Source organism: Ictalurus punctatus, chromosome 3 (assembly GCF_001660625.3).
Source record: "Ictalurus punctatus breed USDA103 chromosome 3, Coco_2.0, whole genome shotgun sequence".
Taxonomy (NCBI): domain Eukaryota; kingdom Metazoa; phylum Chordata; class Actinopteri; order Siluriformes; family Ictaluridae; genus Ictalurus; species Ictalurus punctatus.
Window position 1 is genome coordinate 35,982,985 of NC_030418.2, and position 20,000 is coordinate 36,002,984.

At 43.0% G+C, this 20,000-nt stretch overlaps 1 protein-coding gene across 4 annotated transcripts in view; it reads right to left on the reverse strand.

Annotated features, from left to right (window-relative positions):
* bnc2 (basonuclin 2) overlaps positions 1-20,000 on the reverse strand; it is a 239,494-nt gene that overhangs the window by 51,669 nt on the left and 167,825 nt on the right. For all 4 annotated transcript variants that reach the window (XM_053679925.1, XM_053679926.1, XM_017464909.3 and 1 more), the window contains 2 exons: positions 8,877-8,979; positions 8,103-8,338 (listed from right to left, as the gene is read on the reverse strand). In XM_053679925.1, coding sequence (XP_053535900.1) covers positions 8,103-8,338; positions 8,877-8,979 — 339 coding nt within the window. The remainder of the gene's footprint in view (positions 1-8,102; positions 8,339-8,876; positions 8,980-20,000) is intronic.

The window sequence follows — 20,000 nt, forward strand, 5'->3', positions numbered from 1 at the left end:
AAAATAAATGCAAAATATCAGTATAAAAAAGAAAGAAAGAAAGAACGAAAAAAAGAAATGCATAAAATTAGAATGAAAAAGAAAGAAAGAAAACAAGAAAGAAAGAAATGCGAGATATCTGAATGAAAAAGAAAGAAAGAAGGAAAGAAAGAAAGAACATTTCTGACTGAATAAGTGTGTTCAGTTGTAAATGCACTAGCTATAGACTGCACCTAGCATTTTAGCCATTAAACCTTTTGTACAAACAATGTACAGACACGGAAACCATGGATACGATACAGAATCGCAAGGAACGTCAACATTTACCTCAGATATGTTGGTAAAAATCACACTGTAATGCCACTTAGCATCAAGCTCTAAAACAACTAACATGGCTTCCCGCCATTTTGAAAAACAACAACAATAACAACAACAATAACAACAACACTGGATCCGATCTCCGAGGGAGAAGAGTGAACTGCTGCTTTGGATTGTTATGTGGAATCTTCTGATGAACACGCTGACACGCGGGTGTATCTGAACACAACACGAGACTGTGCACGGATTTTGGTTGACTTTTATCTTTGATCTGTTCTGGTAATAAATGTAATTTAAGAGTCTTTTCAGGTTTAAATCTGGCAGTTCAGAAAAAAAAACAGGTGAAATGTGGGAAACGGTGATGAAAAAAGGAGGAGGAACGATGAAGGAACCAGGCGTGGTGGGAAGAGTGCAGCTGGCCACGTTCTGCCATGCGTGTGTGTGTGTGTGTGTGATGTTGGGATCACCTTGATTCACTGCGCCGGCTCTTTGATGTGTCTAAAGCGGGCTCGTCTGGCCCTGAGCGCACCACATACCTTCAAACAAAAAAAAAATCCAGCCTGACGTTCTCGAAATCATAACCATATGAACGCAGGAATTTCACCTCGAGGATGACGCATTAACCTGCGATAACAGGAACCAGGTTAGGATGAGGAGGAGGAGGGGGGGGGGGGCGAGAGAGAGGGAGATAGAGCAGATGGATGGATGGATGGACGGATGGAGGGATGGAAGGATGCAGGAAGGTTTTCTCTGGAGGATCATTTCCAAAAGATCGTAGTTAGAATACCAAAAATGGAAGTTTCCCTGAGACTGAGGTGACCTTTGGCTTTGACAGAGGAGGAGGGTTCGCAATCAGAGAGAGAGAGAGAGAGAGAGAGAGAGAGAGAGAGAGACGTGTGTGTGTGTTCGTGTATATTAATTCAGGTCAGAACACAGCCTCTTATCAAATCATTTCCATCCACATGAACAAAAGCACGTAGTAAGGGTGAGAGATAAACGTGTGTTTGTGTGGGTGTGTGTGTGTTTGCAAACTCCTTGTGTTGAAAATTAAAAGTGACGATTCAGTCACAAATCGTGAAAAACAAATCGTAGAAAACGGGTTCTTCACTTTCTAAATTAATTCGGAACCCTTTCTGACCGGGGAACCTTCTGTTGTAGGGCTCCACATAAAGGTTCCTCTGGAAAGGGACAACAAACGAGATGTTACTCCATTTTAATGAACTGCAAGCTATTTTTTGATGGTTAAAAAATGAGCTAGCTGTGATTACGAGAAGCTGCTGTTGGAGATCGTTAGCTAAAGCTAAGACTTTTCTTTACGGGATTTATTTTCTTCCCAAATATTCGACTCGGTTTTCTTAAAGTTGTCAGTACAGTGAGAAGAATAGATGAATGTCAGGGAGGAGATCACGCTCATCGCTGGTCATTAACGATGATGGTGTGCGTTAAATGAAAGTAAGCATGTGGGCATGGTCTAGATGTGACTGTAACTGAGACATAAAGTGTGTGAGTGTGTGTGTGTGTGTGTGTGTGTGTGTGTGTGTGTGTGTGTGTGTGTCCCCTTCGTAACAAGGTCCCTACTGAAGACACGCTGAAAAGCCGCAACAGCTTAAAATGACCCTGAACATTATCTCTATAAGGTAAATATTATTTTAAAAGTGGGCGTGTTCATGCTGGTGAGAGAAACTCAGCCCAGTAATGTTCAGTAAAAATGTAAATCAGGTCGTTTTGACCCCTAAATTGAACAGAAGGGTTAAGTGAATTAGGGCTCCGTCGCCAGAGGACATCCTGGAGTAAGTGAATCAGGAAGGGAGCCTGTTGTGCCCCCTACAGAGTCTCCCTACACACACACACACACACACACATTCCTCTGCGCAAGGCCAGATGAACCAGGCGACACACTGTGGCCAGATGTCAGCGCTGTTTGGGTAAAAATGGGCCCATTGTACAGATGAACTGACCGGACTGTCGCAAAGAGAGAGAGAGAGAGGGAGAGGGAGAGACAGACAGAGAGGGAGGGAGGGGTGTTGGCTTAGCGGTTCCATCTGGTTCTGCTGGAACAGTCGCTGAAGTCAGGGAGAAACCGCAAAGAGGAAAAAAAGCAAGAGGAAGCAAAATGTTCTACAAGGACATGAACATTACTGAGAATGTCGCTCAAACTGAGCCAGTTCCACATGTGGAGGAAAGAGAGGGAGAGGGGGAGAGAGAGAGGGAGAGAGAGAGGGAGAGAGGGAGAGAGAAAGAACAACTGACAGAGGAACAGACAGATTTATTGAGAGACAGAAAGATATATAAACAGAAAAAGAGACATGCAGTTAGAGAAGCATAGACTGAATCAGGAAGACCGAAATATATATATATATATATATATATATATATATATATATATATATATATATATATATTTGAGTGAGAGAGAGAGAGAGAGGGAGAGATAAAGATATGCAGGTAGATAAAAAGAGACAAAGAGAAGGAAGAAGAGAGACAGAGACATAGAGAGTAAGACAGACTGATGAGAATTGCATGTGTTTGCAGATGGATGGTGGAGAAATGGCAGCATCTGGACCCCATTGCTGTGAGTTTTAGCTTATAAGTTACAGCTGGAGGACGAGGGACAGGAGGAGGAAGAGACGATGGGACAAGGGACAAAAGGAGGAGACAGGGCAAGAGACAGGAGGAGGAGGAGAAGGAACGATGTACAGGAGGAGAAGAAGGGACAACAGTCAGGAGGACAGGGACAGGGGGTGGAGACAAGGACAGGGGGAGGAGAAGGGACGAGGTTCAGGAGGAGGAGACGGGATGAGGGTCAGGAGGAGGAGAAGGGACAGGAGGAGGAGAAGGGACGAGGGTCAGGAGGAGGAGAAGGGACAGGAGGAGGAGAAGGGACGAGGGTCAGGAGGAGGAGAAGGGACGAGGTTCAGGAGGAGGAGAAGAAATGAGGGTCAGGAGGTGAAGGGACGAGGATCAGGAGGAGGAGACAGGGACAGGAGGAGGAGAAGGGACGAGGATCAGGAGGAGGAGACAGGGACAGGAGGAGGAGAAGGGACCAGGATCAGGAGGAGGAGACAGGGACAGGAGGAGGAGAAGGGACCAGGATCAGGAGGAGGAGACAGGGACAGGAGGAGGAGAAGGGACCAGGATCAGGAGGAGGAGACAGGGACAGGAGGAGGAGAAGGAATGAGGGTCAGGAGGAGGAGAAGGGGTGAGGTTCAGGAGGAGGACAGGGTCAGGAGGAAAAGACAGGGACAGGAGGAGGAGAAGGAACGAGGGTCAGGAGGAGGAGAGTCAATGAGGGTCAGGAGGAGGAGAGGGGACGAGGGTCAGGAGGAGGAGAAGGGACAGGAGGAGGAGAAGGGACAAGGGTCAGGAGGAGGACATGGAAAGGGAAAGGAGACAGAGACAGGAGGAGGAGAAAGAACGAGGGTCAGGAGAAGGACAGGGTCAGGAGCAGGAGACAGGGACAAGAGGAGGAGAAGGAATGAGTGTCACGTGGAGGAGATGGGACGAGGGTCAGGAGGAGGACAGGGACAGGGAAAGGAAACAGGGACAGGAGGAGGAGAAGGGACGAGATTCAGAAGGAGGAGAAGGGACAGGAGGAGGAGAAGGGACGAGGATCAGGAGAAGGACAGGGTCAGGAGGAGGAGACGGAATGAGAGTCAGTAGAAGAAGGGACGAGGGTCAGGAGGAGAAGGGATGAGGGTCAGGAGGAGGAGACAGGGACAGGTGGAGGAGAAGGAACGAGGGTCAGGAGGAGGAGACAGGATGAGGGTCAGGAGGAGGAGAAGGGACGAGGGTCAGGAGGAGAAGGGATGAGGGTCAGGAGGAGGAGACAGGATGAGGGTCAGGAGGAGGAGAAGGGACGAGGGTCAGGAGGAGAAGGGATGAGGGTCAGGAGGAGGAGAAGGGACGAGGGTCAGGAGGAGAAGGGACGAGGGTCAGGAGGAGGAGAGAGGAACAGGGAAAGGAGACAGGGACAGGAGGAAGAAATGGGATGAGGGACAGGAGGAGGAGGATTTAAATAATTCATTTCAGAGGCAGGTGTTGGGGTGTGTGTGTGTGTGTGTGTGTTTGTGTGTGTGTGTGTGTGTGTGTGTGTGTGTGTGTGTGTGTGTGTGTGGTGAAGATCGATCGTATAAAGGCATTAACAGAAAGCATTATGTATTTTAATGACTATTGATGTTCTTTATGATCCTCCGATCATTATGCTTTTATCTCATTTACACACTCTGATAGGTGACTGAACTGCACATCACGCCTCAAATACACACCTGTATGACACACACACCTATTTAACTTATTACATTTTAAGTAAGCAACAGTGCAGCTACAGTGTACCAACAAGCACAGAAAGAAAGAAGGAAAGCTGTAAAATGTAATGTGCAAAGTGCAAAATGTAAACACATACAGTAGAAAGAGTAGAGTGTAAAACGTGTAACTTGTAAAGGGTGAAATGTAAAATGTAAAGTGTACAGAGTGTAACGTTTAAAGTTGTCTTGTACAGTACATAATAACAGCTTAACACAAAGTGCAGAGCGTAAAAACATAAAGTGTAAAGTATAGGGTGTAAAGTGTAGAGTGTACAAATGTAGAGTGTAGAGTGTAAAGCATAAAGCATGAAATGTAAAGGGAAAAGTGTATAATGTAAAGTGTAGCATGTAAAGCATAGAGTGGAAATAATTTAAAGTTTACAGTGTAAAATACTGTGTGTGATGTTTAAAGTGTAAATCACAGTGTAAAGTACACTGTGAAGTTATAAAGTACAATGTAAAGTATAAAGTGTGAAATACAGAGTACAGTGTAAAGTACAGCGTAAAATGTAAAGTACAGTGTAAAGTGTTAAATACAGCGTAAAGTGCAGTGTAAAGTGTTAAATACAATGTAAAGTAAAGTGTAAAGTGCACCCCCAATATGACACAAATGTTTATAAAACTCATCACGGGGCCAGTGTCAAGAAACATCCGAAATAATCACACACACAAAAGAAACAATATCAGGCTCTCATTAGATCATCTGTGGTGTGTAGAATTCACACACACACACACACACACACACACACACACACACACACGGTGCAATAACTCATCCAGGAAGCTAATAACATGGTGTTGAACAGAAGACATAAAATCAGCTTTAAGCCTCTGAGAGAGAAAGAGGGAGAAAGAGAGACAGACAGACAGACAGACAGATAGACAGACAGACAGACAGACAGACAGGGGTAAAGGGAGACCACAGAGAGAAAGAAAAATAAGAAAGACAAGAAAGAATTATCAAAGTGAATGTGATGTTCCTGTCCTCAGTGTGAAGATCAGACATAAATCACACTCTGTGTGTGTGTGTGTGTGTGTGTGTGTGTGTGTGTGTGTGTGTGTGTGTGTGTGTGTGTGTGTGAATGACAGGCAGCTGAAATGGTTTCTGGGAGAAAAAGCAGCCGCGGCTTATTAATGGTGACAGGAGTGCTACCTGTGAGACGAGGGGCGAACAAAAGAGAGAGAGAGAGAGAGAGAGGGAGAGATAAAGAGGGGGAGAGAGAGAGAGAGAGAGAGAGAGAGAGAGAGAGAGCGAGCGAGAGAGAGAGAGAGAGAGAGAAAGAGGGGGAGAGAGAGAGAGAGAGAGAGAGAGAGAGAGAGAGAGAGAGAGAGAGCGAGAGAGAGAGCGAGAGAGAGAGAGAGAAAGAGGGGGAGAGAGAGAGAGAGGGAGAGAGAGGGAGAGAGAGAGAGAGAGAGAGAGAGAGGGGGAGAGAGAGAGAGAGAGAGCGAGAGAGAGAGAGAGAGAGAGAGAGAGAAAGAGGGGGAGAGAGAGAGAGAGAGAGAGAGAGAGAGAGAGAGAGAGAGAGAGAGAGAGAGAGAGCTACGGCAACGTGTGTCTGTGTCTTTGTGTGTTCATTGCTGGTAAATTGCTGTGGTATAAGTGGAATAAAAACACTTGAGGACAAATTTTGGAACACACACACACGTACACACGCGCGCACACGCACACATATGCACGCACACACACACACACACACACACACACACACACACACACACACACAGCAGAAGGTTTCACAGAAGCCTCAGCAAACCGTCTTGTTTTCCTCTAAAAATGGCCTGAGCATGATGTTCCACTTATACACGGCCTCGGAACAAATCTACACACACACACACACACATCTAACCGCAAGCACATGTTCTCCCACTCTTAACTAATTCGTACAGGAACACTTCGGTTTTGGTTGCAAGGCCGAAAGAGAGAGAGGGAGAGAGAGAGAGAGAGAGAGAGAGAGTTGTGATTTAAACTCAGGTCTGATTCAAATTACAGTGGCGAGTGAGAGTGAGATAGAGTGAGACTCTTGGAAGTGAAGGGGAGTGAGGGGGATTTAAAGGGAGTGAGATAGAGAGAAGGAGAGAAAGAGAGAATGATGAGTGATGAGGAGTGCAAGGGGGTAAGAAGGAGTGAGACAGAGTAAGGTGGAGTGAGATGGAGTGAGGGGTAGTGAAGGGGAGTGAGGGGGAATGAGCGGGAGTGAGGGGGAATGAGCGGGAGTGAGCAGGAGTGTGAGGGAGTGAGGGGGAGTGAGAGGAAGTGAAGGGGAGTGAGAGGGAGTGAGAGGGAGTGAGAGGGATTAAAGGGGAATGAGACGGAGTGAGAGGGAGTGAGAGGGAATGAGGGAGAGAAGGGGAGTGAAGGAGTGAGGGGAAGTGATAGGGAGTGAGAGGGAGTGAGGGAGTGAAGGGGAGTGATGGAGTGAGAGGGAGTGAGGGGAAGTGAGAGGGAGTGAGGGCATGAGAGGGAGAGGGAGAGGGGGGGAGTGCAGCAGATGAGAGGAACAGAGATGGAGTGAGACAGAGCGAGACAGAGTAAAGGGGAGTGAAGGGGAGTGAGAGGGAGTGAGGTGGAGTGAGGGGGATAATTAAGGATTCTTGTGGGAGTGAGGGAGTGAAGGGGAGTGATAGGGAGTGAGAGGGAGTGAGGGGAAGTGAGAGGGAGTGAGGGAGTGAGAGGGAGTGAGGGGAAGTGAGAGGGAGTGAGGGGAAGTGAGAGGGTGTGAGGGAGTGAGGGGGAGTGAGAGGGTGTGAGCGGAAGTGTCAAGGTTTCCTAGCTACCATCTTGGAAACTTTTCTGATAGGCTACACTTTGGTATAGGGTTCTAGATACATTTTTTGGGGGGTTCCTTCAGAAGGATGCTTGAGAAGACCTTAACTAGAATTTTGGTTTTTATGACAAAAAGCCTGGAGAACCCCCATGTTCTGTCTTTTGAACCCACAATGCCCTTTAAAATGTATTACAGTGTTCCGTTACATCGTTACAATGGTACAATGTTACACTGTTATAATGTTACTGTTACCATGTTTCAGTGTTACACCATTACAGTGTCACACTGTTACAATGTCACAAAATTACAGTGTTACACTGTTTCACCATTCCAGTGTTACACTGTTATAATGTTACCACAATTCAGTGTTACAATATTACAGTGTTACACTGTTTCACCATTCCAGTGTTGCACACTTACAACATTACAGTGTTACACTGGTACAACATTACAGTGTTACACTGTTACAATATTGTTACAATGTTACACTCTTACAATGTTACAACATTACAGTGTCACACTGTTACAATGTTACAACATTACAGTGTTACACTGTTACAATATTGTTACAATGTTACAATATTACAGTGTTACACTGTTACAACCATTAACAGCCAGCAAGAGACACAAGTCCATAATAAAGCCCCTTACATGTGTATACATACACATTCTCCAAAGTATGTGATTTTACGGAGTGTGTGTGTGTGTGTGTGTGTGTGTGTGTGTGTGTGTTTACCTGCAGTATGTAGCCCCGGACGTAGTCTCTGAGGGTCCAGCCGAGGCCATGCAGGATGTGCAGCACCTCGTCCTGTTTGAGGACGCTGAACAGGCGGTCCAGCAGGATCTTGAGGCGGACAGGAAGTGCGTGTGTTCCGTAGAGCATCAGACTGCTGATGTCAAACACCACGTTGGACTGAACAATCTCCACCTGGGACGGGTGGTACAGGTGCTGTGTACTCAGCTTATCCAGAGCTGCCAGCAACACACACACACACACACACACACACACACACACACACACACACACACACAGATTCAGATTTCTTTATTGAGGACCAGCAACATGTTTTGGTCCTGTTTCTGTTGTTGTTAAAGAAATAAGGAAACTAAGTAACAAAAAAACTTTTTTTCTTCTGTTTTTATTGTTTTATTAATTTTTTGTCAGTAAAACATTTTATATCACCATGTTTAAGGAAATAAATCAATTAATACTTATATAAAATATTATCATTGTTTTTCTTCTGTTAAAGAAATAAAGTAAGAAATCAAACAAACAAACAAACATATAAATCAATACATTTTCTGTGTTTTTTTTTACACTTTGTAAAACGTTTTCTTTTACAGTGATTAAAAAGTACTGTGTGAAAAAAATAATAAGAGTTATTATTATTAATATTATCATAATTATTACAAATAACTTACATTAGATAGATTCCATTTACTGAAGGGAAATAATCACACACACACACACACACACACACACACACACACACACACACACTGAGCTGACCGTGAGCGACCCATCCGTGTTTGCACTGGTCACAGGTGCGCAGGTGAATCTTCCCCGGCTGGAAACATTCACAGGTGCAGTTCACCAGAGTGCAGCGAATCGCCTGCAACGCACGCACACACACACACACACACACACACACACACACACACACACACCATCATCAACATTATTACATCATTATTACAAATCTATTGTCAGTTAAGCTGTTCAGTTTAACTGTAATCTGTCAATCAAATGTTTTATCACCCACTAACACACACTCACAAACACACACACTAACACGCAGTCACACACACACACACACACACTAACATACACACTAACAAACACTCACACACACTAATGAACACTCACACACACTAACATACACTCACACACACTCACACACACTAATGAACACTCACACACACTAACATACACTCACACACACTCACACACACTAACATACACTCACACACACTCACACACACTAATGAACACTCACACACACTAACATACACTCACACACACTCACACACACTAACATACACTCACACACACTCACACACACTAACATACACTCACACACACTCACACACACTCACATACACTCACACACTAATGAACACTCACACACACTAACACACACTAACACGATAGATTTGCTAACACATATTTATATAATCAACTGAAGAGTATCTCTTATTAATGATACTTTAAATAAATGAGTCATGCTGAAGCACCTTAACCATCTTCACATGTGTTGTGTGTGCGTGTGTGCGTGTGTGTGGTGTGTGTGTGTGTGTGTGTGTGTGTGTGCGTGTGTGTGTGTGTGTGTGTGTGTGTGTGTGCGTGTGTGTGTGTGTGCGTGTGCGTGTGTGTGGTGTGTGTGTGTGTGTGTGTGTGTGTGTGTGTGTGTGTGCGTGTGTGTGGTGTGTGTGTGTGTGTGTGTGTGTGTGTGTGCGTGTGTGTGTGTGTGTGTGTGTGTGTGTGCGTGTGTGTGCGTGTGTGGTGTGTGTGTGGTGTGTGTGTGTGTGTGTGTGTGTGTGTGTGTGTGTGTGTGTGTGTGTGTTGCCACCGTGTGAACTCAAGCTTACCCCTGAAAGCTTTTAGTGGCAATGGAGTTAAATGTCTCACAGAGACTCGATGATGATGTGTGTGTGTGCATGCGTGTGTGTGTGTGTGTGTGTGTGTGTGTGTGTGTGTGTGTGTGTGTGTGTGTGTGTGTTCAGGAGAAGAACATTTTACTTCCTATCTGTATGTATGTCTAGCTACAACATGCACAAACTGTTGTATTAAGAAAAAAGAAGAAAGAAGACATGAAAGAAGATGAAGAGAAAAGGAAGAAAGATGAGCAAGAAGAAGGAAAAAGAAGAAGAAGAAGAAGGAAGAAGAAAGTGGATGAGTAAGAAGAAGAGGAGGAAATAAGAAAGAAGAAGAAGAAGAAGAAGAAGAAGAAAGAAGATGAGCAGGAAGAAGATTTCTTGAGAAACCTGTGGTAGAGGTTGGTGTGGAGCTGTTTACTCAGATTGATATTTTAATAAACGCTTCATATGCTTCAGAGACTAACAGAACTTTTTCAGATCAAACCGTAGCAGAGGTTCTGGTTTTACTGAGACAACAGAACCGCAGAACTGAGACCCACAGTCAGGAGAAGAACCGAGTCAGGTTCTTATAAAGAACACGGACTGATGATCACTGCTTTTTCTCACATTCACAGCGTTTCACTGCCGTATTTATAAAGGGTTCTTTACCATGCAGATAGTTTTTCTCCACATGCCAAGACTTTTTCACAGTCCCTCAGTCTCTCCCTCCCTCACTCCCTCCATCCCTCCCTCCCTCACTCTATCTCTCCATCCCTCACTCACTCACTCCCTCTCCTCATATCTAGAGTTGCTGAATTCCGTCTCATTTTGAGAATGATTAGAGAGAGAGAGAGAGAGAGAGAGAGAGAGAAAGCGAGAGAGAGAACCCCAGCCGGTTTGCGTGCTCTGTAAATCTGGCCTTGTCCCATTTCTGCGGTTTTGGTGAAAACGACTGGCTTGTGTTTGTAACACACTCGCAGATCGGAGGCCTGATTGCAGCTGTTTCTGCAGGCCACAGTGCGGCGGATAATCAAGGCCACTCTACTGTACACACACACACACACACACACACACACACACACAGAGGGAAATATACAGAACACACAGTTCTGCCACTTCTTACTCCTTGCGTGTGCCGGCTGTGTTATTGGGACGCAGCCGAATCACACTGTTTACATCATTTACACACTATTTCATTTAGATTTTTAAAAATGTGTATATAATTAAATGTGTATTTGTAAGCTGTGTGTGTGTGTGTGTGTGTGTGTGTGTGTGTGTGTGTGTGAGAGAGAGAGAGAGAGAGAGAGAGAGAGAGAGATGGCGGTTTGCTGTGTTTATTTACTGTCTGTCACGATGCTATTAAAGCTGTTTGTTTATCTCGACCCTTCCTCCCTCTTCTCACTCGTCTGCCTAAACGCAGTGTTCGGACACTCTTGTGGTCAAGAAAGAAAACAAAAAACAATCACTATCTGTCCTTATGCAAACAACACACACACACACACACACACACACACACACACACAAAGTCATTTCCATGGACTGACGTGTTAGTTAACATGGCCGTAATGAAGAGATTAGATTTACACACAACCTTCACAAGCTTTAAAGAAAAATCCCTTTTTTTCGTACATATTCATATTTTAAAAATGTCCCTCTGTTTTATTAAATGAAACTGTTTTTAAATTCTGTTCTAATGTTTTGTTTGTTTGTTTGTTTGTTTGTTTGTTTGAGTAAGAACAGTTTGGGGAACTGAATGTTCTAAATAAAGGAGCTGACAAACTACAAAATAATAAAACATTAAAGAAATGTCGTTCTTACACAAAATACACTGAAATTTTAAACTGAAATAGAAATAAAGATATACAATTTAATAAAAAAAGAAATAAAAATAAAAATGTAAAAGTTGTTTTACAACCTAAAAACTAGTCATTTTACTGAGCGCTGAGAGCAGAACACAAACAATTATACAGCTGAACCTCTAAATAAACCAGCTGATGACTTACAGATCCATCTCCTGCTTTCCATTCATCCTTAAACTGAGAGACAGACAGTGCTGAGAGAGAGTGAGACAGATAGAGTGAGACAGTGCTGAGAGAAAGTGAGACAGATAGAGTGAGACAGAGCTGAGCGAGAGAGTGAGACAGATAGAGTGAGACTGTGTTGAGCGAAAGTGACAGATAGAGTGAGACAGTGCTGAGAGAGAGTGAGACAGAGAGAGTGAGACAGTGCTGAGAGAGAGTGAGACAGATAGAGTGAGCATGTTGAGAGACACAGAAACAGAGAGTAAGAAAAAGAGAGTGAGACTGTGCTGAGAGAGAGTGAGACAGATACAGTGAGACAGTGTTGAGTGAAAGTGAGACAGATCAAGTGAGACAGAGCTGAGAGAGAGAGAGTGAGACAGATAGAATGAGACAGAGCTGAGCGAGAGAGTGAGACAGATAGGGTGAGACTGTGTTGAGTGAAAGTGGGACACATAGAGTGAGACAGAACTGAGAGAGAGTGAGACAGATATAATGAGACAGTGCTGAGAGAGAGTGAGACAGAGAGAGTGAGACAGTGCTGAGAGAGAGTGAGACAGATAGAGTGAGCGTGTTGAGAGACACAGAAACAGAGAGTGAGAAAAAGAGAGTGAGACCGTGCTGAGAGAAAGAGTGAGACAATGTTGAGAGTGAGACAGAGAGAGTGAGGCAGTGTTCACTGAGACAGAGAGTGAGACAGAGAGAGTGAGGCATTGTTGAGTGAGACAGGGTGTGAGACAGAGAGAGTGAGCCTGCGAGTGAGACAGAGAGAATGAGACAGTGTTGAGAGAGAATGAAACAGATAGAGTGAGACAGAGAGTGAGGCAGATAGTGAGACAGGGAGTGAGACAGAGAGAGTGAGACAGAGAGAGTGAGACAATGTTGAGAGAGAATGAAACAGATAGAGTGAGGGAGTGTTGAGTGAGACAGACAGTGAGACAGAGAGTGACACAGAGAGTGAGACAGTGTTGAGAGGAGAATGTTTCTACAGCAGACTCTCTGAGAGACAGATAAATATTTAAAACAGAGAAATATAATTTAACCCGAGGCTAACACACACACACACACACACACACACACACACACACACACACACACACAGGAGCGTGGTGTCCCGTCCTCGGCCCTGTGAGACGTTCCCTCACCCTGCAGGAGAAATGTGTGTGCAATGTGTTGAGGAAAGAATGAGAGAAGACAGGCTCGGTAAAAAAGACGGAGATGAGGCGAGCCTTCACGGCGGCCATATTGGAAACAGGTGACAAATAAAAGCACTATGAAGGCAGTCTTTGTCCTCCACCACTCCCGTCTGTCCTCCCAGAACACTACCATACGCTAACACACAGCGGCTACGCTAACACACAGCGGCTACGCTAACGTCACAAATCACAAACAAACCATTTAGCAGAGGATGGAGTCCTGATTAGCGGTAGCGCTAGCGGTTAGCGTGATGATGATAATGGCCTTAGTTATATACCACATTTTATACGTTAAGAATGCAGCCTGTGTGTGTGTGTGTGTGTGTGTGTGTGTGTGTGTGTGTGTGTGTGTGTGTGTGTGTGAGTGTGTGCGTGTGTGTGTGAGTGTGTGTGTGTGTGTCAGGTCCTTCGGACACACACAGATCAGCAGCTAGCGCTACACTAATGGGAACCAAATGGGCCATAAGTCTCCGGTGAATAATGCTGAACGATGGAACCATGTGTTCTTATAGAAACCCCTGGGGTCCACCTGTCTGTCTCTATATCTGTCTCACTCTCTATCTGTATGTCTCTCTATATATCTGTCTATCTCTCTCCTGTCTGTTTCTCTTATCTGTCCCTCCGTATATATACATAAATAAATAAATAAATAAATAAATAAATAAATATATCTTTCTCTCTGTATATCTGTCTCTCTTCCCTTCTGTCTCTCCCCCTCTATCTGTCTCTCCCGATCTATCTGTCTCTCTCTCTCCCTGAATCTGTCTCTCCTTCTCTATATGAATTTTCCCTCTATTTGTCTTGCTCTCTCCTTGTCTCTTCCTATCTATCTATCTGTCTCTCCTTCTCTGTCTCCCTCCCTCTATCTGTCTCTCCTTTTCTTTATGAATTTTCCCTCTGTCTCTACCTATTGTTCTCCCTTTCTGTGTCTCTCTCCCTATATCTGTCTGTCTCTCTATTTTTCGAACTTTTTGAAGTTTTTGAAATTGTACATCACATTTTGGAAACTAAATTCAGTCAAATAAAATGAAATATTAATTAAATATTTTAATTATGGATGCTACTGAATGTTTTTTTAGTGGTGTAACCTATTTCAAATGCAGCTGATCAGATCTTATTTAAAATGTTATACAGCTGTGATTTCAGCCAATCAGCAGTCACCAAATCACCTGCTTTCATTTTCACATTTCTGGACTTTACTGTTTTTAAAAGAAAAGGAAAAAGAAGAGAAAAAGTTTTCTCTCGCTCTGGTTCTTACCCAGTCTAACCGATTCTAATCCGGCCTAACCCAATCTAACCCGGTCTAACCCAATCTAACCCGGTCTAACCCAATCTAACCCGGTCTAACCCGGTCTAACCCAATCTAACCCATTCTAACCTGGCCTAACCCGGTTCTAACCCATTCTAACCTGGCCTAACCCAATCTAACCCATTCTAACCCGGTCTAACCCGGTCTAACCCAATCTAACCCATTCTAACCTGGCCTAACCCGGTTCTAACCCGGTCTAAACCAGAGTTTCTGTTGCTCTAAGTGAGAAAATGAAGTGTGTTTATTTTGTCAGATGACAAAGAAAAGCTGGTGATTAGACAGTCAGTGCTCACTACCATACTGCTCAACTGTCTCTCTCTCTCCCTGTCTCTCCCCCTCTCTGTCTCCCTGTCTCTCTCTCTCTCTCCCTCTCCCTGCCTCTCTCTCTCTCTCTCTCCCTCTCCCTGCCTCTCTCTGTCTCTCTCTCTCTCTCCCTGTCTCTCTCTCTCCCTGTCTCTCTCTCCCTCTCTCTCTCGCTGTCTCTCTCTGTCTCTCTCTCTCTCACTGTCTCTCCCTGTCTCTCTCTCTCCCTGTCTCTCTCTCCCTGTCTATCTCTCTCTCCCTGTCTCTCTCTCTCTCCCTCTCTCTATCTCTCTCTCTCTCCTTGTCTCTCTCTTTGTCTCTCTCTCTCTCTCTCTCTCTCTCTCTCTCTCTCCCTGTCTCTCTCTCCCTGTCTATCTCTCTCTCCCTGTCTCTCTCTCTCTCTCTCTCCCTGTCTCTCTCTCTCTCCCTCTCTCTATCTCTCTCTCTCTCCTTGTCTCTCTCTTTGTCTCTCTCTCTCTCTCTCTCTCTCTCTCTCTCTCTCTCACTGTGGTGTCATGTACTGTTACACAGAGCATCTGGCAGTCTGTGTTCCTTAAAGGAGAAGTTCAGCCAAAAATAAAAAAAATACGTCTTTACTGCAGTTGTAGTTGTGTTGGTTCTCCAAACGCCATCGTTCCACACAGGCCCTTGAGAACCTTGTCCACATTACAGTTCAGATCCACCTCGTCTCTCTAAGCAACGTCTAGCTCCTGCATTGACGACTCTTAGCTGTGAGTGCTGCAACACTAGCTAGATTTAGAGTATAGTTACTGAATAGTGGATCATGTGACCTATTTCGGCCAATAGAGAAACACCAATGACAACATCGTGCACCACACAGAATTGTGGCAAATTCCTACGAGTTTGAATGACGACTGTTGCCAGGCAATACGGATGCTAAATAAACCGTTCGTCATGACAAATGTGTACGACTGACAAACCACTGTTGCTAGGCAACTGGGGGAACCTTACATTGTGAAAAATCCATACAAGTTTGCACAGTGATTGTTGCTAGGAAAAATAAACCGTAAGTTCTGATAAATTCAAACAACTTTGAACAAACTGATTTTTAGTCCGTGACATAGCGAACCATAAATAAATGCCATAAAGGGAAATGTAAACAACCCACTGTTGCTACCAACGCTTACGTCATGACGAGTTCGTACGACAAAGTTTGAACTGACTGTTGCTAGGTTACTGCGGAGGACGGACACTAAGTAAACCTTATCTTGTGACAAATTCGTACGAGTTTGAACAAAATTTGTTGCTAGGCAACCGGACAGTAGGAATGAATTTTACAAACGTGTTTTAAAACTGGGAGAATGTGAGGATAATGTGTGTAAATATTGATTTAGATTTTGCAGTGATATTTAATAAGGATACAATTCATTTTATTTTCATTACGGTTATTATGTTGTTTTTTTTAAGCGTTCCTCGTGACCCTTCAGCCATTACTGCGGAATTAAAAAACGGAGTGTAACAGGACATCGGGAGTCTCTCGTTGTCCAGTTGTGCTTAAACGTTGACCTTCCTCACACACACTCCCCCCTTTACACACACACACACATTAGACGTGGCTCTCGGCGTGTGTTTCGCGACCTGGCGTTGTCCGTAGAGGCCTGTCCACCATCTGCTGGAGGAATTCGCCGCTCCAGACAAAAGGATTGGCAGAAAACTCGCTTTGTCTGAAACCTCACTGCTATAAAACACCTGGACGAAATCAGCAGGTGACGAGAGAGAGAGAGAAAGAGAGAGAGAGAGAGAGAGAGAGAAATCTACAGCACTTTGATTTGTCCTTAACCTCCCTTCATCCCCTGACTCACCTGTGTACACGCACGGACTTGTACCTGATCTGGACGTTAAAATTGACGTTGCTTGGTTTGTCCTTGTTACACATGATGTTAAATTAAAACATCACTCTCACCATGAACCTAAACATCGTCTTCACATCCAGAGAGTAACGTGACATGAAATTTAACATTTTAACCACATCCACCACTCCTGCTGCCATCAACACCTTTAAAGCAACAGCGCCATGCCGAGTGTTCTCTGAACACGCCTTCAAATCTCAGGACGTGACGATTTCAAAATTACTGTTCAATCGTTAAAAACAGCATGGTTGCTAGGCAACTGAGGAATACAGGCATTAATCAAAGGCATTGTACGTTTTTCAACAAACAAACGATGATTTTAAAGATTTATTTTTTACGTATTTTGAAAGTATGTTTAAATAAAACTCACTGCACGAGTACCATTGCTAGGCAACTGGAGAATATCGACAGCGAGCAAACCGTACATCGCAACAAATTCGGACGAGTTTGAAAAAAGAATCAAAGTTGTTAGGTGACTAGTGAATATGGATATAAATTTATACGCATGACCAAACCAAAGCGATGTGACTGGGATTTATCTGTTTCCCAACAAACATAGAAAAGTTTGCAGACGCTAATTCCACCAATAACCTTAAAGCTTTTAACATTAAATACAAATAAATATGACATGACAAATTTGTACGAATTTGAGCGAACCACCGTTGCTAAGCGACTGGGAAATACGGACACTGACATTACATCATGCCAGTTGTGTAAGTATGACTTTGTACACTTTTGAACAAATGAAAATATTTGATTAGACAAGTGACAGATGGTGACTCCGCCCCTAACTTTAATGTAACATAGTGATAGGAATGCGTTATGCATCAGCACTGCGTGAAACTGACGGTAAGGACACAGCGACAGTAGAAACGAGACAGGATTGTCATGATCGTCAATGTTTACCTCAGACTTATGGTACATTATGATTTTTTTTTAAACACGCTAGATGTGAAATTTGGCCGTAATGAGCATGAAAGTAGCGAAGAGTGTTGGTAAACAAAGCAAACATACGATAAGTGTGTGAGGAATCTTCTGATAAACACAACGGCACGCAGCTGTGGATGAATGCAGCATAACTCGAGCACACAGAACCAGAGGAATAATTCTCAGTAAGGTTTCGAGAGGCTCGTTTTGACCCGAGTGGAACAGAAGGCTTCATTCTCCGAGCTGTCACAGGACTCGGTTTGATCTCCGTCAGAAGGAGCTTTGAGGAAAGAACCGCAGGGTCTCAGCGGTCCAGGAAACAAAATGCTGCTCACGTCCTGCATCTCGTCAGTGTCCGGCTCTCAAACCCCTGCAGTCTCTCTCTCTCTCTCTCTCTGTCTGTCTGTCTGTCTCTCTCTGTCTGTCTGTCGCTCTCTCTGTCTGTCTGTCTCTCTCTCTGTCTGTCTGTCTCTCTCTCTCTGCTTGTCTGTCTCTCTTTCTGTCTCTCTCTCTCTGTCTCTCTCTGTCTGTCTGTCTCTCTCTCTGCTTGTCTGTCTCTCTCTCTGTCTCTCTCTCTATGTCTCTCTCTCTGTCTCTCTCTGTCTGTCTGTCTCTCTCTCTCTCTCTATCTGTCTCTCTCTGTCTGTCTGTCTGTCTCTCTGCTTGTCTGTCTCTCTCTCTGTCTCTCTCTGTGTGTCTCTGTCTGTCTGTCTGTCTCTCTCTCTGTCTGTCTGTCTCTCTCTGACACGCAGCACTGGACATATGTGCCCCTACGTGTCGGACATGTTTAACACGCTAGCACCGTGCCGTAGAACTAACGCTAATTAGCCCTTATGTTCTGTTCAGGTCAGAAATTAAAAAAAGATCAGTTTCACATTTTTTTCCAACACAGACCTTAACGCTCTCGGCTCAGTTTCTCTAATTAGCATGAACAATCTTTTTTTTCTTCTTCTTCTTCTTTAAATAAAATACTCAGGATGTCTGCAGGGATCCTGGGGTTTAATTTAATGCTCTTTAACACTTTTCAACGTCACTTCAAACGTAGCTGAAGACCACATTTGCATCTGTTAACGTTTAATCCGAGGCTACGCTGCGAAAACGATCTTTTCAAGTAAAAACGCTGCAAATACACACACATTTATCTCACATATTATTATTTTTATTATTATTATTATTATTATTATTATTAATATACATATTTATTATTTTTTTATTATTATTTAAAGGATAAATAATAAAACAAAAATGATATTTAATCTTCCAGGTTAAAAAGAAAACCCTAAACACACGCGCACACACACACATTATCCTCCACACTGTTCCTGTTGGTAATGTTTATATCATTTAAAATAATGTATAAAAAAGAAAAATAATAAAGGGATGGAATAATTAGTGCGAGTTCTGATCCCGAAGACGGAGACGGAAAAATACTGAAAATCTTTCCAGCTTTCTTTAATTTTCCAACATATTTTAATAATGTTAATATTATTTAAAATAAATAAATAAATAAATAAAAAGATTGTTCGCAAAGGTATCATGGGGAAATTGACATAATATTCTTCATTTTACATACGGTTATATTTATATTTATAATCTGTGATAAAAAACAAGTATATGATCATTCACCTTATATCTGAATATTTTATGGGAAAAAATCAAACTTGAAATGATATTAATTATCTTTATTTGGTTCAAAGGTCTATAAAGGAATATACATATAAATTATAAATAAATTACAATATATAAATTTGTAATTTCGTTGTTATCATTAGCTGCACGAAATTAAAAATATAATAATATAATACAATGTCTATTGTAAAAAGCGCTATACAAATAAAATTGAATTGAACTGAATTATAATAAAAATCTTCCAAATGATCAAAGTATAAAATGTTAAAATAATAATAATAATAATAATAATAATAATAATAATAATAATAATAATAATAATAATAATAATAATGAATTTAAAAAAAAAATAAATCAACAAAACAATTACAGACAGAATAATTGGCCACGATGTTGCTTCGTAACCAGAAAAATCTCTCTTTCTTTCTATCTTTCTTCCTTTTTCCTGCACTGTATAAAAACTCATTTTGTTTGAGTAAAAATGAGAAATAACATAATATTTGTTTTATCCAAACCTTATACTGAGAAAAATTACTTTTAATTGTTACATAAAGAAAATTGAACTTTTTTATTATTGAACTTTGCACTTATTAGACATTTATATTTATCTTTATTTTTGTAAAAACTTCCGTCCTCTACACTAATCAGCGCTGTCGCTTGGCCTGTTGCGGATAAATTAGCGCGCAGAATGTCAGGAGGTCGGCTCCTGCAACGGATCTGTACACGGTTAGCATACAGAACTCATTTTCCTCCACAAACTCCTGTAACTCGACTCTTGTTCAGGTTCCGCTAACGGCTAATCGC